At 38.5% G+C, this 26,292-nt stretch overlaps 1 protein-coding gene across 5 annotated transcripts; it reads right to left on the reverse strand.

Annotated features, from left to right (window-relative positions):
• Nucleotides 1-236: 236 nt before the first annotated feature.
• MKI67 (marker of proliferation Ki-67) lies at nt 237-25,663 on the reverse strand. Of its 5 annotated transcripts, XM_030031262.2 has the most exons (17): nt 25,468-25,663; nt 24,010-24,123; nt 22,391-22,472; nt 22,194-22,309; nt 21,617-21,686; nt 20,635-20,713; nt 17,171-18,685; nt 16,607-16,845; nt 15,451-15,874; nt 13,156-13,271; nt 12,781-12,952; nt 12,558-12,692; nt 7,823-8,578; nt 7,302-7,762; nt 6,052-6,127; nt 2,378-5,482; nt 238-831 (listed from the first exon to the last, which is right to left on the reverse strand). In XM_030031262.2, exons 2-17 carry the CDS (start codon nt 24,099-24,101, stop codon nt 659-661), a joined length of 7,611 nt encoding a protein of 2,536 aa, XP_029887122.1. In that variant the 5' UTR covers nt 24,102-24,123; nt 25,468-25,663; the 3' UTR covers nt 238-658. The 5 variants fall into 5 exon arrangements, with proteins under 5 accessions (XP_029887119.1, XP_029887122.1, XP_029887121.1 ...); XM_030031259.2 differs by having other exon boundaries at nt 237-831; nt 2,378-5,479; nt 7,302-8,578; XM_030031261.2 differs by having other exon boundaries at nt 7,302-8,578; nt 20,635-20,695.
• Between the last annotated feature and the right edge of the window lie 629 nt (nt 25,664-26,292).

Raw genomic sequence — 26,292 nt, forward strand, 5'->3', positions numbered from 1 at the left:
CTGCACAGTCCAGCCGTGTTTACAAGTGTCTGTGCTGCAGAAAACCCACATTACGCTTTCAAAAACGTGCCATGTGGCTAGGAAGGATGAATCTTTGAAATACGCTTGTAAGAGGACAGTAGTAATTACATATTCTTAACTGTTCTTAAGAACACAAAACACACAGGTCCCAAACTGTTTACAAATTTAATGACTTACAGATCTACACTTTTCAGTACAATGGACTCAAGGGTTTTTTTAAAAAAATTATTAAAATTTCAGCATAATAGTCCTGCTAATATGTCTATAGTTTTTTAAAGAATATTTACAGAACTGTAATGAAAAATAAGACTTAAGCACATGAAAATTTAAGCAGAAAATAGCTTAAAATTAAACTGGCAGTAAAGTAATATGGCTTCCTGACTGCTGTACTGACCAACAGAAAAAGGGGGATACTGTTACAAAAAGATTTATTTTTATGTTTGCAATTTTGCACAAGCACCCCACCATTTAGGAACCACTACACATAGACAAATCTATTAAAACAGATATCTACGCTGTATCTGTAAACACGTTAAGAAATATATTTTGAGAATATCATAATTCAGTGATTGCTTTACAAAATCTGAGTGCAAATCAATTCACATTAAAACCCTGCAATTTCAATTACTGAATTGATTTAAAAACTGGTTGTGTGACTATTAAGACTATTTTCTTGGTTTGCACTTGTTCTTGATCTTGTCTTCCTGTCCGTTCCTCCAGCAGTCCGAGTAGCCCTTACATCCTCTTTGCCAAGTTCTTCTTTAGTTTTGTTTCTTTTTCTTTTCTGTAGCGATCTATTTTCATCATTCTCTATTTGTACACAAAAAAAGTAACTGTAAATTTGTATCTTAAATCAAACATTTTATACAAAAGCCAGTCTTCAGTTACATTGTTTTTAAAGGAAATGTCCCTAATGACTACATTCCAAAGATTACATCTATGAATTCAACAAACCAGTTACAAACCCCATACTTCTGCATATCCAATATCCTTTAAGACAGATCCCTGAGGACTTACAGCTATTTCTGAAAGTAGGTTAACATTAATGAGAGCGCCAAAACCAATTAGCTACCATTTTAGCTAAAATTCCTTCTACTGATATGTAAAACTAAAACATATCCAACACCGAAGAAAAATCTTGCAAAAATGAATATATAGTAACTGTTTTATGGTCCAGATAAAGCTGGAAAGTCAGGCTTTTAACTAAAGAAAAGACTAGACACTTACATAAGTATCTAGACAGCACAGAAAAGTTAAGCTGCTCCAGGAGATAAGCATCAACCCAAGCACCAGACATACAAACTGTCACTAAAATCCACGTGGGGAAAGATGACCTCCCCGGAAGAGAAACTATCCAGGCAGGTAGTAAAGCATCAGAAGAGATCAATCATTTGGCAAGTACATATAGCAGTATCCGGAAGCAGGAACTGGCAAGTGTGTATAGGGAAACAAAAGACAACTTAATAAACCAAGACAGATACATGGCAAAAGAGATGTACACGTTATATGAGGATAAGCACGTGCAATAGAAAAGGGAAAGAGCCAAAGAGAAATGAAATGAAGGGCATGGTCAAATCATGATAAGGTTTCTAACACAATTTGGCAGGAAACACCTCAATATGTAGCTCGAAAGATTCATTGTTATTTCCATTTGCACACATTTATTTGATAATATTTTTCTAATTGCATCATGGTAGTTCTTAAGCTACATTACATCAAGCCGAAAATTCCAGGGAATATTTTAATGTCTGCAGCAAGAGTTCTATTGGCTTGAGGAAAGTAAAACAATAAAGGAAGAAACGGGAGACACATGGAACTTTTGCTGTCTTTTTAGCTCAAATACAGCTTCAAGCCCTTCTAGCATCAACTTCAAAAAACAGTTGATGACTAATAAAGGTTCTCCAAAACCTAGAGATCTAAAAGCAGGAGCTTGGATGGTATTTAGGAGAAAACAAGATGAACAATGGTTGCTACAAACATGTGATTATCATGTTCTGTCATTACCACCTTCTGCATGCAAGTTAGTCGCTGTATGTACTCTAAACTACAATTTATTGTTATGGATTGAGAGAGAATGTATTATAGAAGAGCACGAAGACATTTCAATACCCCAACAGAGGAATAATACAGGTCATATCCCATAAAACCAATCTCTTCTACTTAGGAACACCATCTTGTTTATATAGAATAACAGAGACCCTATTTACTTAAAGTCTTCTTGCTATATTAAAGATCTACTCTATCTACATTAGAGTATGGCAGCCCACAGTAATACTAGAACTTTGTACGCATTATTGTTAATATCTATACATAACTTAGCTATACTTAGAATATAGAAAGCAAATTCTTGCCTCACCTGATTTTGATTTTTTGGATGCTAAGTCATCTGTTGGCAACTGGCATTTTCTTCTGCGAGAAGTGGAAGTTGCCTGTTGTATGGGGTTAACATCTTTTCCTTTTCCAGACTGATTACTTTTATCAGAACCAGCGGATATCAAACACACAATCTGAGTTTCCAAAGTGTTACCATTTTCTGGCAAGTCGCCATTTTTACGGAGAGAAGTAGAAGTAGCTGCCTCTGATTTGAATTCCACCTTTGTCATTCTGTTCCTCAATTGCCTTGTTTTTCCCTGGGATGAACTATTTTCTAGAGATGTATCTTCACCTTCTTTAAGAATCCTCTTTTGACCTCTATCTTTGGGCAAGTCAGATTTTTCCCTGAGAAAAGTAGACCTAGTTTCTTCAGATTTGGAAGAAACTGTTTTCTTTCTGCCTACTCTTGATGGATTTTCTTTTGCAGATGGAGCTACTTCCAAAAGTATACTCTGTTGTTCTTCAGGAGTTTCATTCTTACCATCTTCTGGCAAACCTTGAAGGGAGGTGGAACTAACAGCCAGTGAAGTGATTGTTTGCCTTGAGTTCCCCTTTGAAAGATCCATATTTTCTTGGGAAGTAGAATTTTCAAAAATCACTTTTTTTGCTTCCCTATAGTTATTCTTTTTACCACTTTCTTTTGATAAGCCCTGTTTCCCCTGAATAGAAGTAGAACTTGTGGCTTCTAACAAGAGGGCAATTTCTTTCCTTCTGCCTTTTCTCAGTTGATTTTCTTTTACAAATGAATCAAAAGTTTCTAATGGAACATTTTGATCTTCTTTAGAAGCTTCTTCTCTACCATTATCTGCTGGCAAACCGCGTTTTCCTCTAAGAGAAATGTAATTAGTTGTGTGTGTTGCCAGAATGGTTTCTTTCCTTCTGCCCCTTCCTAATGGCTTCTCTTTTGCACAGGACACTGTTTCCAAAGGCGTATTTTGTTCTTCGTTAGTACCCTCCTCTTTATCATCAGTTTCTGTCAAGCCACACTGGAGAGAAGATGAACTTTTTGCCTGTGCTGCTAGATCAATCTTTTTCCTTTTGTCCCTTGCTGATGCATTCGCTTTTGCCTGCAAAGTCTTATTTCCCAAAGCTGGATTTTGATCTTCTCTCACAGTAATCTTTTTATCATCACCTTCTAGCAACCCACATGTTTTTCTGACAGAAAGAGATCTAGATGTTTGTGATGCTGCAGCAACCTCTCGTCTTTTCCCTCGTCTCAGAGGAATGTCTTCTGTTGAAGAGGGAGCATCTTCCAAAGCTGAATCTTGCTCCTTTACAAAAACTTCATCTTTACTATGATCTGCAATTAATGTTTGTTTTTCCATAAAGGTAGAACAAGCTATCTGTGGAATGGAAACAACTTGCTTTCTTTTGCTCCTCCTTACTTGTGAAGAAGGATTTTCTGAAGTCTCATGTTTACAAACTTTGTAAGTCATTCCTGTGTCATCCCCAGGTAAACTCCTTTTTCCTCCAACCGCTTTGGAACTGGCTTCTTCAAGTTCAGAATTAACTTTTTTACCTCTACCTCTTCTACATGCCATTCCAATTTTTTGTGCTTGATTCTCTTGTAGGATTTCAGTTTGCTTTGGTTGAAGTATTCTCTGTTCATTTCTTATCCGCTTTTGATTGCTATGAGCAAGATTGTCACTGTTTGCAGCAGGTATTGATGTGGCAGCTGGGTTGTTCTGCTCCTTCGTGACTTGGTATGTATTCTTGACACAAACAGAGCCCAAAGAATCTTTGAGAGAAGATTCATCCATTTCTGTTTCTGACTTAAATTTGGGAGTAACTAGTTCTAGATTGTTTACACCTTCGGCAAATTCATCAGTCTTTTTCTCCAAAGAGTCTTTTTTGCCTCTCCTGTTTCTAGTTCTGTTTGTCTCCTGTACTGCACTTCTGTTTGCTTCCAAGTTCAGAGCAGTAACTGGCATTTTGTTTGTCTCTCCAGAAGGTGACTCTGCCTTTAATCTTTGAGATGCTTCTGTTGCATTTTCCTGAGCACTTTCTGTTTCATCTCCCTGAGATACTTTAGTCTCATTTTTGATGTGTGACTGTGTTTCAGTATCAGTTCCAGTTGAAGTTTCCCCAGTTTTCTGAATGTTTTGTATATTTTCAAGCGCCATGCTGCAAGTGTCTGCTTTTACTTCAGTCGAGTGCTTTCTCGCACTTCTTAAAGACTTAACTCTTTTCTCTGTTACCTTTATTTCAAGTTTAGTTCCTTTTTCAGATTCTTCTGCTGTGGCAGCCTCAGTATCTTTCTCAAAAGTCTGTTCATCTCTTTGTATCATCTTTGCTGATGGGTCTTTACGAAGCTTCCTTGTTGTCCTGTGAAGGTCCTCTGAAGAAGCGTGTTTAACTTGGTCATTTCTAGCTCTTCTTCCTCTTTTAGGTGGAATCAGTGGATCTGTGTTCTCTACTTTTTTTACTTCTCTAGACCTCCTCCTAGGTGACAGCAGCATTTCTTCATTGTCTTCTACATGACCTTCATTAAACTTGTTTTCAGGTTTTTTTAAACCTGTTTGCAGTTGACAATTTTCATTTTGAATGCTACCAGATACACTTACTGTCTTTATGGCTGGATCATCTTCAGTTTCTAGTATGTCATTGATACCATACTCCTGCAAAGTCTGTTTCGTATTTGCAGGTTCTTTTCGTAGCACTGAAGAATCTTTGCCACAAGACTCAAGGTTCTCACTTGGATGTTTTAACTCCTTTGGTTCTTTCCTTTTACCTCTTCCTGGTCTTTGAGTAGCTCCACGTGGTTCCACAAATGAAACAATTTCAACATTTTCCTGATCAGGGTGATTTGAAACAATTTCTTCTTGTATGCAACGGTTTGTTCTCCTTCCTTTTTCTTTGTTTTTCACTACTGAAGTTGAAGTACTAATCTCTCCCACCTCCTCTTGGGTGCTCTTTTTTACCAGACTTTGCAATTCTTTTAAATTCAAACCCTCTTCACTCTGCTTTGCTGAAGCAGGATGTACTGTCTTCCTCGATCTGCCCCTTGTTAGTCTCTGAGTAGACTGGTCTTCACTAGGTGATTCCTTCTGCTGAGAATCTTCACCTTGTGAAATATTTCCTTTGTCTTCTAAAACAGGGTTTTTTTCCCCATTCAAAGTTTTAACATAGAAAAGAGCAAAAATAAAAGTTACACATTACTATGCCTGATCAAAGTATCTGAGAGTTTCAATTTTCCTAACAGAGTCATCTTGCTCAAACAAATCACACTTAATATTCTTAATTAAAAATAAATAAATGAATATTTTAACAAATTCCTAGATAAAAGGCCAGCCTTCTGACCAAAGATGTTTGGTTTATTTGGTAGATAGCATTCGTAGGTTTAAGCTCCATTCTTGAAAGTCTTTGCAAAGAAATATAATTTTAAGCAGAGACCTTAACATCAAGTTTTTTTACACTGCTATGTCTGGAGATGCCAACATTATGACACCAACAAAGTACTACACTGCTACTTCCACACCAGTAGAATTCCAGCACCTGGTGTTCATTAGGGATGACTGCACAAATTCCATAAGCTTTGCACACTTCACACTGGATATTTTGGAATTTTTAAAACATATGTTAAAACTCCATAACAACATCTATTACCTTATATATTCATTATTCCTCTATAGTTAAAGTAAAAGTAATTGTACTTACCATATTTATGACTGGAATTACTACAGTGAGATGCAGTATCTTCTTGCTCAGAATCCGTAACACTTACTGATCTGGCCTAAGGGAATAAACAATAATCAACAAATGCATGCCTGACAGGACAAGAAATAAAGGAGCGAACCTATAAAAAATTAATCTATAGTAATACTTCAAAAAAAGTCTTGTCAAATACTTTTCTCTAAAAATGAAATCAACTTAGTTTTATAACTGCATCCATATATATGACATTAGCACATAAATATATTGAACTTAATACTTGCCATTGAAGCTAGTATAGCAGTTTTTAAAGTTAAAGATAATAAACAGTGCATAGTTAAAAAAAAAGTATTAATTAAGTTGGCTGACAAGTGTCTAAATGAGTCCTCAAAAGGAATTTGGGGTACGAAGCCGAATCATTTGAGTGTTCTGTAGTGTTTTATTGTATTTCTACACTGATGAGCACTAAGTCCAGTGATACTCAGCATTTTACCTATGGATCTGGGAATGAACATAAAAATCAATATTAATAAAATTCACAAATGACAAGACTGATGAAGCTGTGAATTATAAGGTCAGAATGGTAACCCAGAGCAACCTCAGTAACTACTTAGACAGGCTTCCTTCAAAGAAAATACATATTAACACAGGCAAATGTACAGTGATATATATAGCTGTCTCTATAAAATAGCCATTCAGGAAGCAACGAATGAAAGACTTGGGGGCATAGAGAGCAATCAACTGACCATATGGTAACATGTTTTGTCAAAAGCTCAACACTTTTGGACGTGCAAAGGAAAAGAGCTCTTAAAATTTGATCTATAGGGTATGAAGCAACTGTACAAAACAAAACAAAAAAACCCCAACCATGTGCCTGGCTTATGAAAAAGAAGGCTGAGATAAAATCTGACTATGGTTTGTAAGCAATTTAAAGGGTTCTTTAAATGTAACAGGAACAAATGACCAGAAAAAAACAAAAAATGTTCAGATTCAAATTTTTAATAAGCTATATCTTCTAGCAGGGGGGCATTCACCTGGACAAAGCTACCAAGGAAAAAAGATTGCTATCTTTACAGCTTTCAAATCAATACAAGGTGCTTTTCTAAAAGGTATCTTTTCCTCCAGAGGTTATGGGCATGACAGCTTTAAGCACTGTAACGTACAAGATGTTATACTAAGAGGTCTAAGAATTCATTTCAACCACAGGCTTCAAAGTCTAAATACATTCCTTCCAAAAGCTAAAGAAAGTATTTTACCTTAATATCCTCTTGTATATCAAACATTTCCGTAACTCCAACATAGTCCTCTTCAAAATCAGAACATTTCTGCCTGGGTTCCGCCATAAGCCTTTGCAGACCCACAAAATCATCGACTGGTTGATACTTTTCTCTTGGAGTCTTCACTAATCTACTAATACCAAACACATCTTCTATGGGTTCAACTTTTTCCCTTGGTGTCTTGAAAATACGGCTGACCCCAATCATGTCTTCTACTGGTTGATATTTCAACTTTGGAGTTCTCTTGGTTAAAGTAACACCTGCTACATCTTTTACTGCTTCCCTTTTTTGTACTGGAGTCTTCAGCAATCTTTCAAAGGCAAATTCATCTGTAACAGGTTCCAACTCTTGCTGTGGGGTCCTCATGAGCTGCTTGATGCCTGATAGGACCTCGACTGGCTCTGGCTTCTGCTGTGGGGTCCTCATGAGCTGCTTGATGCCTGATAGGACCTCGACTGGCTCTGGCTTCTGCTGTGGGGTCCTCATGAGATGCTTGATGCCTGATAGGGCCTCAGCTGGCTTTGACTTTTGCTCTGGTGTCCTCATGAGCTGCTTGATGCCCGACAAAGCCTCTACGGGCTCCAGCTTCTGCTTCGGGGTCTTCATGAGCTGCTTGATGCCCGACAAAGCCTCTGCGGGCTCCAGCTTCTGCTTCGGGGTCTTCATGAGCTGCTTGATGCCCGACAAAGCCTCTGCGGGCTCCAGCTTCTGCTTCGGGGTCTTCATGAGCTGCTTGATGCCCGACAAAGCCTCTGCGGGCTCCAGCTTCTGCTTCGGGGTCTTCATGAGCTGCTTGATGCCCGACAAAGCCTCTGCGGGCTCCAGCTTCTGCTTCGGGGTCTTCATGAGCTGCTTGATGCCCGACAAGGCCTCTGCGGGCTCCAGCTTCTGCTTCGGGGTCTTCAGGAGCTGCTTGATGCCCGACAAGGCCTCTACTGGTTCTGACCTTTGCTCTGGCGTCCTTAAAAGCTGCTTGATGCCTGACACAACCTCAGCTGGCTCCAACTTCTGCTTTGGAGTCCTCCTTTTTCTTCCTGATTTCACCAGAGACGCTTGTTTTTCTGGAATTATCGATAAACTGTCCACACTAATATTTTCTTCCAGCATAGCTTTTCTTTTTTCAGGAGTTTTTGTGCATATTGCATCAAACATAGACTTTAGAGACTCCTTCTCTCTCAGAAAGTGACAAATGCCTGGACTATCTCGTTTCTGTTCTGAAGCATCTGAACTATTTAACGGTGACACCATCATCTCTCCTGAAATAAGCAGTAGATTTATGTAATTTGGAAAAAGAATTAAGCAGAAAATCCAAGCATTCTAATTGCTGTATAACTAAGTAAAATGGATTCAAACAGACGGAGCCTTCTACAAACCAAAATCAAAAAATGTGCATTGACAATTGATTTGGTAATTAGCTTCTACAAGGTACAGCACACATTTAAAACACTGACTATAAAAAAATCTAATTATTTTTTCTTATTTAATCTGATATAAAAATTAATGTTTTCTGTTGTCCCTAAAACTTCTTGTGGTGCAAGAATTTTATTGCAATTTCCTTTGTGTTTTGAAGCAATACCATACATAAATCACAAATTTTCAAGTTCAAGAACATACATTTGACCTTCCCGACACCAGGGAAGAAAAAAATGACAAGATATTTTTGTAAAATTTACATCATAGAATATCTCAAGTTGGAAAAGACCCATAAGGATCATTAAGTCCAACTGCCTGCTCCTCGCAGAAAACTACCTAAAACTAAACCATATGACTAAGAGCTTCGTCCAGAGACCCTGTGCACTCTGACAGGCTTGGTGCCATGACTACTTCCCTGGGGAGACTGTTCCAGTGACCATCCACCCTCTCAGTGAAGAGCCTTTTCCTAATGTCCAACCTGAACTTCCCCTGACGCAGCCTCATTCCATTTTCTCGTGTCCTATCGCTGGTCACCACAGAGAGGAGATCAGCACCTCCCCCTCCGCTGCCCCCCTTGAGGAAGTCATAGACTGCGATGAGTTCACCCCTCAGCCTTCTCTTCTCCAAGCTGAACAAACCAAGTGACCTCAGCTGCTCCTCATAAGTCTTTCCCTCGAGACCTTTCACCATCTTGGTCACCCTCCTCTGGACACTAATAGTTTGATATCCTTCTTATAATGAGGCGCCCAAAACTACACACAGTACTTGAGGCAGGGCCGCCAGTACGGCATAGAGCGGGACAATCACCTCTCTCAATCGGCTCGTTATGCTGTGCTTGTTGCACCCCAGGACACAGCCGGCCCTTCTGGCTGCCAGGGTACACTGTTGACTCCTATTCAACTTGCCACCAACCCAAATTTCCAGATCTCTTTCCACAGGGTTGCCCTCCAGCCTCTCGTCCCCCAGTTTGTACGTATAACCAGTATTACCCCATCCAGGTGGAGAATCCGGCACTTGCTCTTGTTAAATTTCATATATTTGGTGCTTGGTCAGCTCTCTTGTCTATCAAGATATCTCTCTAAGGCCTCTCCACCCTCAAGGGAATCCACAGCTCCTCCTAGTTTAGTATCATAGGCAAACTTCCTTAATGTACATTTGATTCCTGCGTCTAGATCATTATAAAAACATTAAAGAGCACTGGCCCTAAAATTGAGCCCTGGGGCACCCCACTGGTGACTGGCCACCAGCCTGATATAACCCCATTTACTATAACTCTTTGAGCCCGACCCATCAGCCAACTGCTCAGCCAGAATATTATAGGCTTGTCTAGCTATGTGCTGGAGATTTTATCCAGAAGGATACTGTGACAGCATCAAAAGCTTTACTAAAATCCCAAACCACCACATCTACTGACTTCCCTTGGTCAACTACATGGGTGACCCTGTCATAAAAGGAAATGAAGTTGGTTAAGCAGGACTTTCGCTTCATGAACCCATGCTGGCTATGACCAATGACTGCATTGTCTCTCAAGTGTTTTTCAGTAACTCCCAGAATAACCTTCTCCATAATTTTACCAGGAACTGAAGTGAGACTGACAGGCCTGTAATTAACAGGGTCTTCCTTCTTACCCATCTTGAAAACTGGGACAGCATTTGCCAGCTTCCAGTCAACTGTGACCTCTCCAGACTCCCAAGACCGTTGAAAAATAACGGAGAGGTCCCACAATAACATCGGCCAGCTACACTCCAGTTTGCACATGGCTTGTACTTCGAAAGACACTTTTCATAAATACTGTAGAGGCACTGACTTTTGGAGTTCTTGGATTCTTTTGTGGCCTGCTCATTATACATAGCAGAAAAGGATAATCAAGAGGAAAGCTTGGGGAAAAGTGAAGTGAATTTCTCCGGCTGTTTAGTGCCAAGTATTTTCCTTTGCTATTTCCTAGCATAGTAAGCATGAGCATTAGAACAAGCATAAACATGCTGTTGCTCAATAGAAGCAGCCATCATTCCTTCCACTAGTAAAAAAGTACTGAAACAAAAAAAAGGTTATGGAAAAAACCCTGGTCGGAGCAATTCACAGAAGATTTTACAGGAAGTTGTATTTTCTTCCTGAAACACAATTTACACCAAATTTATAATGCCAGAAATGCTACTTCCAGAATAATATACTCAAGACCAAGTGCCTTGAATATTGAAAAGCTAGCCTTGCTTTGGTCCCTGGAAAAGTAGTGGAGCTGGTCCTCTTGAAACACGATTCTGGGCACAGGAAGAACAGAGTGATTGGGAACAGTCAGCATCAATTTATCAGAGGAAAAATCAAACCTGACCAATCCAATTACCTTCTCTGGTAAAAAGAACAGATTTGTGGATGAAAAGAGAGCAGTGGCTATTATTTAATGCAACTTTAACAAGGTTTTCTAATGTGACTTTAACAAGGTTTTCAACACTGTCTCCCACAAAATTTTGGTATCCAAACAAGAACATCACAGGCTATATGAATGGGCACCCATTTGAATAAAGAACTGGCTGGATGATCAGGCTCAGAGAGTTGCAGTTAATGAGTCTCTACCCGAAGCCCAGTAATGGGTAAGAGTACTGCAGGCTGGAGGAACAGGCTAACTCAAGGAGTCCCTTATCCTTAACTGCAACTATAATCTCAATCTTAAAACTACCACTCAGTTCATTTTAAAAGCATAACCCTCCTCTTCAAACTAGAAATAAAATACACGTGTCTGCTGGTATCAGTTTTTAATCAAGGCTTGTAGGATGTAGCAATAACTTGCCTTTGTAGTTCCTATCCTGTCAAGTCCTAATCATAAGATAGATGTTCAAGTCCTTCCAAATTCCTGGTCCAGCAGGATTAAGAAATAAACTAGTTTTTTCAACCCATATTCCCTAAATTATGAAACTAAAGTATTCATGACATACAAAAGGATCGATGTGTACAGAATCTAAGATTAAGGGCTTGCCCACCGATTTAAGGAAAGCACTAAATAACAGGATAAATAACATCTGATAACAGACATCTTCGAATGCATGAAGATCACTCTACTAGTTCTCCGTTTCAAAGAAAACATTTTTTGCTGGACCCCCTTCTGAAGTTGTAACAAGGTTTGTTATACCTAAGCCTATCTTCCACAACATCTGAAATAAACCAAAATACATTTCAACTATTATTATTATTATTTTAAATATTGGAGGATTTATTCTTGATTTTTCTTGGTGTTTCAGTACATGCTCAGTTTTGCTAAATTCCCAAGAAAACAGAATTTTAATTTCAAGAATTCTGAGTTATACAGGGACATGACGACTGGTATGCAAGGTTATTAGTAAAAGATGCACAACCATCTTAATACAAATCTTCCTAACCTGAGACTTTGTAAAAAAAAAAAAACAAAACAAAACAAAAAAAAAACCCAAAACTTAAATAGATTTTTTTCTGCAAGATTACACAATAACCTCTCCCTCCCATGAAAGTTTGTCATTGGATTTAGATGTATCCACAGACAACCGATTAAGAAAGTGCCATGCTTCAGCACAAGATTTGCCTGAAACAATACTTCAACATTTTGAAGTTTCATACCAAATAGAACAAATAAGAAAATAACACCTACTCAAAAGTTAACTGGAACTACAAAAATGTCTTTTAATACATGATAAAAATCAACGGTTCCTTTTATGGGTTGCCAGGTGCTTCATCTTAATACATCAAGTCTGCCTAGGCTGAGACTACTCACTGTCTCAAGGAGCAGACACACCACTACACTGCTACCCCTAAATATACCTAAACATTCCCTTTCTTTCCAAATAACAAACATACCAGATTCTTCAGGAGTGTGCAATTCAGAAATTTCCACTGCAGTACATGTTGGTGTAAAATCAGTCTTCTGAACAGTGTCCAAAGATAATGTTTTTCCACTCTTATTTTCCGGAGTTTGAAACATTTCAGTCATTCCTATAAATTATATTCAGAGAAATGAGCATATGCTTTGACAAAAGAACTACACAGTTGGCAGAGTGAGCAACACACTTTAAAAACTTACCTGTGAAGCTTTCATCCATATTCATGTTTAGCTTCAAGATAGGATTTTTTACCACTTTAGGGACCCGTCCAGCTGTTCTGACTGTGGTGGAATAAGCTTTACCTACAACTATTGTAGCAGGTGACTCTGCATGACCTGTACTAATATGACCTTTTATTTTTCTTTCTGGAGTCTGCAGAGGGGAAAGAAGGGAAAAAAAAAAGTTAGTAAACAAAGATTCCTTATATATAAAATCTACATTTCTTATACACTCTGACATCAACACCCATTTAACATACTAAAAGCTCAGAATTCTAGCTTCTGTAGCAAAATACCTACAAGCTGTTTTGTGGTTGTGCAAAAACAAAAAGAAACACGAAAAAAGAAAAAGAATACCTTCGGTGATTGGGTTATTTTCTTTCGGGATCTTCCCTTTTGGACACTTTTTTTAACAGTCTTTGACTGTGGTCTTGCAACACCTAGTTTTACCACTTCTGCCCAAGATTTTGCAACTAGAAAGCAAAAGAGAAATAATCCCTTTAATTCTCAGATGTATAAACTGAAGTTCACAATTATTTCTTTATGATTCCAATGGATTTGCTGCAGTGAGGCATAGGAAAATGGTTGTTGTATCATCTGACAACACCTATACTAAATTGCTCCATGCAACACTTTCACTTGGAAGACATAATTTCAGCTGAAGTTTAACAAGTGTCTGTCCAAGTACCCAGTATGGCTTTCCACAATAAAACAACAAAAAAGGCATCATACAGTGTCAAATAGGTGGTAGACCCTAGAACCGAATGCTGACCCAATTCTGTCCTTATTCTTTTTGTAAAGAAATAATTTTTCCCAATAGAAACTTGCCATGAGCCTTTTAGTCTCATTCATTATTATACCTGAACTTTTCCCTGGTGGGACATGAGATTTAACATTAGAGAAATGGCTTCTAAGTGAAACATATCCAGCTTTTCTTTCACCACCTTCCCAAGGAATTTCGTAGTCAGGAAATTATTTATTTACAGCATTTAGATCTACACAGACATTCCATAATTTTTTCTTATATCACCTTCTCCTTATAACATACTTTGAAAACTCCCAAAGGTTACCTTTATCACAGCATCATTCTGTACACAGCAGAAGAATCAGGGAATTAGAGCTGTGTAACAAATGAAGCTGTAAGTTGGTAGGACATCCGCCTCATTTACTTCAGAAATAAGCTATGTGAAGACAGGGACCATATAAAAGAAAAGTTTGGTTTTTTTAAACTAGAGATAAAAAGGGGAATGCCGTTCCTGAAGAAAAGGATATTACTATTCTCTTGTCAGAATTGCTATGCAAGTTGGGGAAACTCTGTAAATAAAAAGAACTTTCAAAAGCTGTCATTGCTAGGTTGTTCAGGATATGTAGAAAAATGCCAAGCAAGCAGTAAATTATCTGACAAAGCATTGGAAACACAAAGAGTTTTATTTTGGATACAAAGACATCCAAAAGTGTTCGGAACTGTCGTGATCTTTCCATATTACAGAAGAAACTGAAGCACTGATATTAAAAACCACTTACACATTACAGAGAGGTGGTGAAAAATAGTATGTCATTAATATTTGTGAAGTACTCTGCTGCTATTATAAAATGAATGGAACAACCAAAGCCACTGGAAAAAAACAAAAACAAAAACAAAAACCAGCAAACCCCACTTATTTCACTAAAAGACTAATAACACTTTCAGCTGTATTAACCAGGAAGCACTGTGAAGGCCTGTGATCTTATCTCATCATGTAATAATAATAATAATGAGACCATCACTGGGACATTGTATGTAGTATGTTGTTCAAAACTTTAAAATGACACTACAAAAAAATGGAGATAGTAAAGAGCAATAAAAATTCCTGGCTGAATGGTGGTGTTGGTGGGAAGCTTTAAATTTGATTTTGAAAGACTTTGAAAACAGATGACAAAAGACATCTTATCTGTGAGTTTCTTCAAAGATAAAAATTTCAAGAACCAGAGCTCCCCTATGATAATTTTTCCAATGCTGTTGAAACTATTTCAAACCAGTGTTCAACATTCAAATTCAAATGTTCAACCACAAAATATTCAAATTAACACCTAGTTATCATCCTAATTTTAATTATTATTAAATTAAATTAAATTATTTAATATTAAATATTAAATTACTTAATTAAATTATTGTTTAATTATTATTATTTTAACTGTCAACAGTTAAGTGCAGTCCACTCCATGGACAAAGGTTGTGAACTGTGTATAAAAAAAGGCACAAAGAAAACAAACTGAAGCTAGACTGCTATAAAGTGCACGTTTTCAAACCACAATTGATGTAATTGATAGAATTTGATTTAGTTCAATACCACTTGAACTTGAAGGACTTGAAGGATCACTATTGCAACTAATCTTGCAAAGAGAGCCTTAATTCTACCATTTTTCAACTTCTCAACATTGAGATTTGTGTTCTAAATACAGTTTTATATATGATTTAGTGATTTGCTTTATGAATATGATAGAATGTAACACTTTGCAATTCCCAGTTGTTTCCAACATGTCCAACAACCGTCAGAAGATACCCCAATCATTTGGTGGCCGCTGCATAACAAAATAATAGGCCTACTTCAGTTCTGTTCCTGTATTTTAAAGCATTAAAGTTAATATTAAAAATTAACTCCTGAAACAAACCTAGTAAATTGGCACTAGAGGCACCACTTCTTCTTTTTGCATTGATAACTGCTACAGCTCCACTTCTCCTCTTCATGGGAGCAACCTTCAAAGCAAGTTGTGCACTTCTTGTTAATTTGTCAGGTGTAGCCATTAAAAAGGCTTTATCATCTTGGTTAATGTGAGAGTTTTTAGGTGTTTTCACCTGGGCACCATTTTTCTCCTTGGTATTCATGTCTTCTGCAACAGCATCCTTCTCTTCTACAACTGGTAATGCTGTTGTGACGTAAGAAACAGAGAAACGTCCTTTTGTGTACAGTGCTGGAGAGCCTAAAGTAAATTTAGGTGTTGCCTTCCCAGAGGCAGGGGATGAGGCAGCTGCGGACTTCTGGGCTGGTAAATTTTTTGGTGACATTTTTTCTTTCTGCAAATGTTCAGAAAGCTCCTGGTAGAAAAAAAATACACGAAGATAAAATGTTACTGCGCATAGCTGAACTACAAATGCTCATCTACATCTCTGACAAGTATATACAATAGTATAAAATATCATCAGTTCATTTAAAAAAGCTTTAAATGTTATTCTCTGAAAACAAGCCTGTAACATTTTACATTTCAAAGCAGTCTCACAAGACATGCAAATTCAATTGAATAAATTAACTGAATTTATAATTCTACTTTATTCCAAAGTTTTGTTCACATCAAGTACACTACTTACATTTTAACAAGTTTAAATCAACAGCAAATGTTTTCAAACTTCTAGCCAAACCACCTGGCAGCACCTTGCACAGTCTACCAACAAGCTACTGTTTTGTTTTCTGTTGGTTTTGAGGAACTGGAGCTTGTAGACACCACTGCTAAGTACAAACATACAGAAATGTACTCCTGCATATGCAGGAGAACGAGCAATAGCATGTGAGGTAAATAAAAACACACCTCCTGTATAAAGACAGGTAGATATAAAGGCTAAGCTGAGCCCTTTCCTACAATGGAGAAGTTAAAAAAATGCCGATTAAAATTTGATTTTAAACACTGCTTTAATTTGCAATTATAATTTCACTTCCCAACATATGTCTAACAACGTTTACTACTAATTTTTAATTAATTTTTAGAAGCCTTAGAATTTATAAATTCTGTTCAGATTAATTGTCTTAGCAACTTGATTAGTCTTAATATTTACCTGGACTGCAAAGTGCTTCAAGCCCTGAGCCTTTTTCAGAACAGCACGTGGTGAGTTTCCATACGGTAAGCTTAGTCTGGCAGGAATCGCACCTCTTTTAAGGGGTGAGTTGGGAGGCAAACTTTTATCAAAAAGTTCTGGACTTAGCTGACCACCAAAAGACACTCTCTTTCTTTTTCCTAAAGGCTGAAGTAACAAATCACCACTTTTCCTCTTCTGAGATATCTTTTTTTTCTTGCCTAAAAAAAAAAACCACACAATTGGAAATATTTCTATATATCTAAGAATCCAAGTCACCCTTTTAACCAGCATAAAAAACAGTGCTTAGTTGTGCATTTTAAAGTTGGAAATATATCAGAATGTAACATATCTTAAAGAGAAATAGATTCAATTGAGGAAACTTTTATACATATTATTGTGGTCAAATATAACTACATGATAAATAATTTAGAACTAATATGTCAGCAATGGATTCTACGTTTTATGTAAGTGGAAAAATTATCATAAAAATGCTACGAGAATTTCTCAAATACAAAAACAAGGCATGGGATTAAACATATTTACCGGATTCGTCTCCAGCCAACAGGCCAGAAACGCTCATTTCTGAGACATCCTCATTGTCTTTGAGTACAGTAGCACTTCCAGAAGACCTTCTCTTTGCTGACAATCTACGAGGTCTTATAATGCTGGCATCTTCCAAATCTTGTTTCTGATGATACCCCTTTGTGGCCAACTCTTCTTTAGTTCCACTGTCTTTTCTGTTTGTAGTCTTATTGTGATGTTCTTGAACGGCATTTGTCTCCAATGCTTTTTCAGCTAGCAGTCCAGAGGTCCTTGGTCTACCCCTTTTTCTTCCAGAGTCGGATTTCTGACCAGCAGGAGATGCCAGTTGTGGTGTTAACTCTTCTGCAGCCAGTGTCTCTGAATGGACACTTTTGTTTGATAATTCTTTACTTTGCCTGTTATTTCTTCTGGGACTCTTGGAATTAGAAAAAGAGGTAGGAGTTTCAGAATGTCCCTCTTTTGAGTTAACAAAGTTTGCCTGATCACTAATTTCTTTCAGCACCACTTCTTTTACAGGTTTTCCTGGTATATGTTGCTTACTATTTTGTCTTTGTTTTAAGCATTTATTTTCTTCCAAAGGCAGTTGTTTGAGGCTATCATTTCTGCACACTGAATCTTCCTTTTGAGTTTCAGCTGAAATTTCTGAAAAAGACTTATGTTGCAATGACACACGTCGTCGAGTTGTTGGAGTATCAGTATTTACAGGATTCATTCCACTAGTTTCTTTGGTAGGCGATATGAAATGAGACCGAGGACTCTTCCTTCTGGGAGTTGGTGTAGAAAGAACATATTTATCTACTTCAGAAACATCTGTCATGTTAGTTGTTTGTGCTAGTTTATCTACTGCTATTGCAGGGCTGTGTATTTCTATTTTATCTGCATAATCCAAGCATTCTATAGAGCACTGCTTCAGTGAAAATGCTGCATTTCCATCATTCTCCTTACTGGGTTTGGTTGTAACTTCAGTACCTTTAGATTTGCCTGCTGTACTTAGTTCCTTATGATCCTGCAAGTGACTCCTTGTACCAGTATCTCTTGACATCTCCTTTGAAACAGAAGTTCGAGGACTTCTGGTAAAACTCTTCTTGGTAGCACTTCCTATAGCTGAGATCTGGTTAAATTCTGAATTGATTACTTCTTGCTGTCTTGTTATTTTACATTCTTCAATATTTTCACTTCTGCCTATTTCTTTTTCTTTAGTCAGGCTTCCCAGATCATAAACACAACTTGACGATGAAATTCCAGCACTTGGTTCTAGCAGAACACTCTTACCATCTTCTTTTGCAGCTTGTTGAGGTACATTTCCCTCTTGCAGAGGTTTTTTCACTTTAAGCTCATGTTTCAGGTTTTCATAGAGTTTACTAAAGGGAGACATTTCATTTTGCTTGTTACTACATTGATGTATTCTGTGTGAAGATTTGGGTGTTTGTAGTTTGACGGGTAAAGCTTTGGAAAGATCTTCCTCTGTACTTTGTTTATTTTCATTGGCATGTTTTTCTTCACACTCAGCATTATCTACAAAGTAAGCAAAGCAAAACAAAAAGTAATATAGATGCAGAGTTACTTAAAAATTGCAGAACTACAAATATGAGTTCCATAAATACAGCTAAAAATTCCTTCCTTTCCTCTCCCAAGACGGTCAACCAGGGTCCAAGATACAATACTGTAAATAAAACTCTGTTAACAATAACAGTTTCTCTCATTATAGAGGCATTAGTATCTAAATGTTTAACATAAAATTTATGTTGTAATCTGGAATTTATCCCATATTCAGGTAAAGCACTCGGTACTTCATGTTTTTGTTTTTCTGCAGAATCAATGGCTCATATACATCTTTCAGGGCTGACACAAAACAAATCTATGAGTATAGAAATAAACAACCATTTCGAGCAGCTTACCACAATTCAGTCTGGTTTTTGTCCTGCATTTACATAGGTGCTATATTGCTTGAACTGTGGCAATGCTTCCTTAGGGTAAAGCCAGACAATAAAGCAGAGCTGCCACTTCCCAGATGAGACATAGCAAGTGACTGCATGCGTGCTGCCATTCCACTGCAATCTGTAAACTGCATCCAAGGAAGCTTGAAGTAGCATGCTCCACTTTGCGTTTTCCATGACCAAGGGGTATATGCAAGCCAACAGAGTTCATCTGATAAGAGGTGCCCTTTTAAGCCACAAGAAGCTGAGACCTTATGTACAACTATACATCTACAAGGTCTACTTCTCAACACTACTTTATGTCAGCATCAATGCCTGCAGGAACAAATGCTGATACATGTTGACTTTTCATAATCGTGATGGGAAATAATCCATGTAAAGATGAAGGTAGAGACTCTGACATAGAAGGAAAAGCCTATCAATTACCTCCCAGGAAAGGGGAAAAGGGGGGGGGGGGGGAAGAGACATGGGAAAGAACAGGAAATTAGATCTTTCTATGAAAGCTTTTACACAACTGGAGACATCAGTATTTTTTTTACTGCGCTGACAAGTTGTTCCCTCAAAGTTGATAGAACAACAGAGCAAAGACTGTTGTATTGTAGGACAGTGTTGGGAAACCTATGACCCAAACGCTGTGAATACAGATGAGCTCACAACAACCCACTGAAATGGAACACTTTTAAACAGCCTGGGTTTTTTGCACTGGAACAAACATTTGTCACAAAAATCAAACCTGTCTGTAGATAAATAGCCTTCATGTAACAACCTTATCTCTTCCCATGAGAGCAGCATTACTTAAGACAAGAAGGATGAGAAGGTGAAGTCCTGGCCTTTAACCAGCCTATGGTCTATAACTACCCAGACTTAGTAGCTCTAAATGACTTTTACTGGGTCTACATGAAACAGCTACTGTAAACTATTATTTCAACCAGCAAAATTAACCCTTCCCATATATCTCCAGAATTATACCTGTTTCAATTTCTTATTAGGTAAGAATACATGAGATAATGCAATATTTGCTCACAGGGGATCTAGCTGTATTTTAGGTCAGCAGAGAGCTGCAAGTTAAATTTTAATCACAAAGGTGAATTTGCCATGTTGTACTTGTTCGGTGCTGCTGAAAAGTAAAATGTAATAGGCAATCGTTTCACACATCAGTTTCAACTGACATTTGTATTGCATTTGCAAAGCTTGTGTACTGAATTCCCTTCTTTGCTATAAACTTCATAAACTGAATTTGCACAAAGCAATAAATATGGATTTCACCAATTCAAGGCTAACTGTTACTGCATGTTTGTCAGGATGCAATTAAACTGATTTCTCTTGGCAGGACTTAGCTTTGGTAAATCACAGCATCTGAGTATGACAAGATAGTACACCGCCATAGAGAGGTGTATTGTACTCAGATTGAAAAGCCTTAAAATAAATTTCTTTTGCTCTTTTCAACATTGTTTTTCCTCTTATGCTAAGATTAAATGCAGTTAAGGCAGAAGAAGAAAACAAAGCCCCCAAAAAACAGGTACCAACCTGAAGCATGAGGACTTTTAGATCCTGAAGTTTGTTTGCATAATAATTCCACTTCTGCCACCTGCTGAACATGAAGAACCTGTAAATTTGTACAATATTACAGCAGAGCAACAAATATTGTATAGTTTACCTTTCAACCGTACATTGAAAAACACTAGTTTTATAAAAGTATATGCATTGTTGACTAAACAGGCTTAGAAGTATTGAAATTAAATCCTAGAATATTTCAAAATTTAAGAACATTGACCAGTGCACATTTAAGGTCCTATATCACAAGAGTTTAAGCCTTGTTTTATCATTAAAATTATTAGCTCTAAAAGCAGCTGTAGCATAAGAATGCACATTGCAATCTCACCTTCTTACCAGACCTAGTGGAAATTTTTTTTGTTTAAATAAAGGAACTATAACATTTAAAAAAAAAAAAAAAAAAAAAAAAAAAAAAAAATCTTTCAATAGCCACAGTATGCCCCTTTAAGGGAGAAAACTTTGCTGAGAACAAAAAAAGAAACTAATAAAAATAAATTATTAAAAGACAGGCTTAGTTTGGTATTTATAAATTCTAACAATACGTTAGTACACTAGCACATAGAACCACAGATTATTTTTGAGAAAAAGAATGCTCATTCTCTAGGGCAAACTTCCCCATTTAAAGTACAAGGATATTCCAAGGCCCACAGTCTGCATTTCCTGTATCCCATCCTCTCTTGGAAAAAACTAAGGATTATTTTTTTAAGAGATTACCTGTATTAGTAACATCATAAATTATTAACTATCTATTACCAGAAATTGACAAATCTAAAATTAATAAATTATTAATTTTTTAAAAAGTATTTATCTGAAGGAGTTTACTTGTATCTTCAAACAGAAAGGTAGTCTATGGCTGAAAAATTATTCCTAGTAAGAAAACACAAGAAAATAAAATACCATATCACTACTAATACCAACATACTTGTAATAAATAAGTGTACGGCCACAAAATTACCTGCAGTGTTTCATCTTTTGGAGATCTAGAACGCCTCTTTCTTGGAGTTGATTGGAGAGGATATTCAAATCTGGAAGAAATATTTAAAAAGACAACCATTTTTTGTCAAATAGCTGATGACTAAATTCCCATTATTAAGATAAATGACCTAGCAATAGTTGTCCACTCCCAACAATACACACATATCACCTTTAAAGGCTTTAACTACATCAAAATACTTCTAAATTTTCCCCTAAAAATGACTACCCTTGAAACAAAATCAAAATCATCCTCTAGACAATTCTATCTTTATTGGTTTAGCTTAACGTAATATAAAAGTGATAAAAAAAAAAAAAATTTTTAAGCAATCCCGCCTTCTGAAGGTCTATAAGACATTGTAAAGAAATACGAAATAAATTAGATTAACTTCTGTTTCTGAAGATGGTAAAAGGACATTTTAATTTTTCCGATTTATCTACAGCCATCTTCTGTATCTTCATCCAGCAGTAAGAACCTGTGTCCACAAAGCTCTCTACATTGTTCACCTGCAGAACACATTCTAGGATGAAGGCACTAACAGTCTGTCATTGGCACTTACCTGAAAGAACGATCAATAATAGTTAACACATCTCCATGCTTCAGAGGTACAGGTTGCTTAAAACAACTACCATTCAGCTGCGTAGGATTTACTGTACTTAAATTAGTCAATATCGCCTAAAAATAAAACAAACATTTCAGTAGCCTGATGAGATGCAACAATGCAATGCATATGTCATTAAAATATGTATATCTTACCTCCTTGTTTTCATTTACTTCAATTTTACAATGTTCTTTTGAGACCTGAGGCAATTGGATGCGGATATCACATTCTGTTCTCCTGCAGGTGAAAATACAATTTGAGTTTCAAGACACACAGACGACAGAAGAATCTGACTGCTATAGAATTAGGTGATTTTCCAACTTTTCAGCTAATAATTGTACAGCAGCATGATGCTTTCTCACATTTAGTAACATGAAGAAAATGAACTACCTAAGTCTTTCAACTGTGGTGAAAAATAACAGGAGCTCACACTTCTACATCAGAGAATCCATATCAGGAAAAACGTGTTAAAAACCCAAATTCTAAAAAAAGTAGTTCACAACAAGCCAAAAGAGACATGTCTACAACAGATATCTGGTGGTTTGAGTTTACTTAGTTTCCTGACTTGCAAGTTGCTGAAGACTTGTGGAATATTTTTAGAAAATATCAGCACGTGCACTTAAGCTCGCTCTTGGGCATTTGTTACTGACCACTCTCAGAGACAGAGTAATAGGTGGATGGACCTTTGGTCTCACCTGGATAGCCACTTCTACCTTCTTAAAAGTTGTTAGTAAGTGAAAGCTGTGTTTCTAAGTGTACAGATTTCTTCTTTCTGGTTGTTTTTGTTTTTTGTTTCTGGGGTTTTTTTTTAGCTAATCTGTAATGCTTTTGACATGCTGTAGGTCTTAGGCATCAAACATATGAGCTTCTGTTCATAGAAGTACAGGACACCTCTCACTGATAGAGCTGGCAGAAATTAACGTTTGTACCATTAAGTATCATCTGTCTGGGCAGCTCTGCTGAAGCCAAAGAACAGTATTATTGACACTAGAGTGCTTCCCATAGACTTCCATTATGGAATTTGATTCCAGATTGAATAATTACAGTTATTTAAGATATCTATCAGTCAGTAGAGTGCTGAACAGACCTAGTTTAAGAGAAGTAAAAACATTGTATTTGAAGCCTATTTATAGTAAGATCATCTAGTCAAGTCTTCACATATACCATTCAGGTATATTAATTTTATCTTTTAATGTAAAATAGCTGGATCAAACTCAAAACCCACTATCACTCAACTGTGTGAGTTGAAGTAAGTTTCAAGAGTGGAGGAAGAGGTATAAGTTCTTACTAATTTTTAATATTAATTCTAGATATTGGCTGACGTATTCCATTACTGAGGTTTTGGAGAACCAAAAAAAAAAAAAACCAAAACACCAAACCAAAACCCAAAACAGAGAAGAGCACTGAGGTAATGGTCAAATACAAGCCATGTACCTTACTTCTCTTCACTAGCCAATTATCTGGAAACTGCCTCTGCATAAAAGAATACCATCACTTGCTTGTCAGCTGTGTATTACTTTTAATCCCTTCCCCAGATTTCCTTTGGCCAGAAACTTTAAAGAAAAAAAAAAAAAAGTAGTTCTGGCAAGGAAAGGACAAAAATTAAGTTCAGCTTTCTAGTCTTACAAATAACCTTAGACCAATATCATCCCCTGTACATCATTCACAAATAAACAAACATTTATTTTTGCAAATAAGTATTAAAAGATATAATCTGCAGGAAAAATATCACTAATATTATTTTGATGTATCCAAGTACTCAACTAATTCTCACCTTCCAAATAAACAAGAACTTGCAGTGAGTGGAAAACTAATTCCATCAGTCCCATTCCGTTTAATTACAACAATATTCCCAAAGAGCGGCATCTTGAAATATAAGGAATCTTACCTATAAAAGAATGCCAGAATTACTCATCCAAATAATGCTTTACATCTTTATGAAAGTAAATCAATGTAATTACTTTTTTTACTTCTATTCAAGAGACATTTTCCAATGTTCAGCAGAAGAATCTCAGTGCCATTTACATGTGCTTGACTGTGTGGAAAACTGGGAACTATTTACCATGAGCACCCACTGTAATCACACACGGGAAGCTGAAGGCACTGCGTGTTTGGAGAAACTGATGCCTATACAGGGTGGCAAGAGCAGTCATCACATGTTCATGTAAACTTGGTTATACGGCTTTTACATATGCAATAGGTATTTGCTACCCATCAGAGCCTTTGCAAAGATTCAGGGGCAACACATATTTCATCCCATAAGCAACTTAAAGCTATTTTCATATAAACAGTTACCCCTCCTCACCTAAATCTAGATATTACACATTCTCTTCCCTACATGGAAATTTTTAGACTTGATTCTAAAAGTAAACAGAGACCCACTGACTACAGTTGTATCCTCCTCAACAAGGAGGAAATGGTGGCATTACCAGGAAGGAGCACTCCCAGAAGACAGCTGAAAAGAAGGCTGAAAGTTTAGCGGTTGCTAGGATCTCCTGATGGGCTGCCGATACAGCTGAGAGGTGGCAAGTGCATCCGTGCGTGCACATAGTGAGAAAGGAGAATGAACGTTTAACTTGGAAAAAAAAAAAACAAAACAAAACAAAACAACCAACAAAACCCAAACCCACAGCGTTTGCACAACCAGATACGCTATTCCTTTCATGTACAAATAGGAGTGTGCCACGAAGTACAAGCAATCCTCAAAAAAACATATATAAAATGCACTGTCAAATATTACACGTTTGGAAGTGGCAAGCGAAAAACAAGGGAACTAAATGTGGTTAAGGGCGATCCCTCTGAACTCTTTTGCTAGGTTTCATACTTATTCAAAAAAAAAAACAAAGCACATCCTAGGACAAATTTGACAGCACCCTTAAGAAAAGCCTTTACCTGTACGTTACAGAAAACTGCAATCTTCAGTTTTCCTCACCCAAAGTGCCTGTCCGCAGTTTCCACCGACTCCTACGAGCGACAAACGCCGCACAAGCCGCCGAAACCGAAGTTTACACCACCCTTACGAGCCCAGGCTCCCTGCGGCCGCCTCTGCGAGCCAGGTGGCCCACAGCCACCGCCGCGGCCGGGGCTGGTGCGTCCCGGCTCCCGCTGACAGGACGGTTCGACTGCCGGGCAGCAGACATCCACCGAGGACAGCAACACGGCCCACCCCCTCCCCGCGGCGCCCGGAGCCCCAGAGTCCTCCCGGCCCGATCCTCCCTTCCCTTCACCTCACCTCCAGGACTGCCTTTCCTTCCCATGAAGCCGCGTTCGCCCACCGTCGCGCTCCACAGCCCCGAGAACAGCGGTGTCCCGGACGCCTTCTACCCCCCCGGCGGAGCCCTCGCAGACCCGCTGAGGCGGCTGAGGGGCCGATGAGGCGGCAGAGGGGCTGCCCCCCCCCTCCCTCCTGTCAGTGCGCGGCGCGGACTGAGTCTTCCCGCCAGCGGCCGCCGCGACGGAACCCTCGCACGCCCCGGCCGTATCCCTCCGCCGCGTCAAAACGGAGGGCGGTTACCGCGCACACTGCCCCGGTACCGCCCGCCGCCCTCACCCGCTGACAGCCGCCACGGCTGAGGGGACACACGGAGCCCGGCCGGCTGGGACAGGAGCCCCTCGGCGACCGGACTCTTTTAGCCTTCGCTGATGCCGGCTTGGCGGAAGGAGAAAAGGGCCGCTCCGCCTCCGCCGAAGCCGCGGGAAGGGGTTGTTTTTCGAAAAGGCGCGCGTCAGCCCGCGATTGGTGAAAGGGCGGTCACGTGTACCGCGCGGCGGACCCAATCAGGAGCGCGGAGGCCGTTTGATTTCAAATGGCGGGAGGCGGGCGGGCCCGGCCTGAGGTACCGTCCCCGGGAGCCGTCCCTCGCCTCAGGGCGGCTCCGCTCCTCCGCCACAACCGCCGGCTGGCAGCCCTTCCCCTTCCCTCACCGCTGTCAGCCGCCTTCTGCCGCAGGAGAGACACCCCCCCACACACAAACACCCCCCCACACGGGCGAAGGTTTGGGCCAGTACCCGGACGGGTTTCTTCAGCGCCTCTGTGAGGGAGAGGGATTCACGGGGG

This window comes from Aquila chrysaetos, chromosome 11 (genome assembly GCF_900496995.4).
Source record: "Aquila chrysaetos chrysaetos chromosome 11, bAquChr1.4, whole genome shotgun sequence".
NCBI classification, from domain to species: domain Eukaryota; kingdom Metazoa; phylum Chordata; class Aves; order Accipitriformes; family Accipitridae; genus Aquila; species Aquila chrysaetos.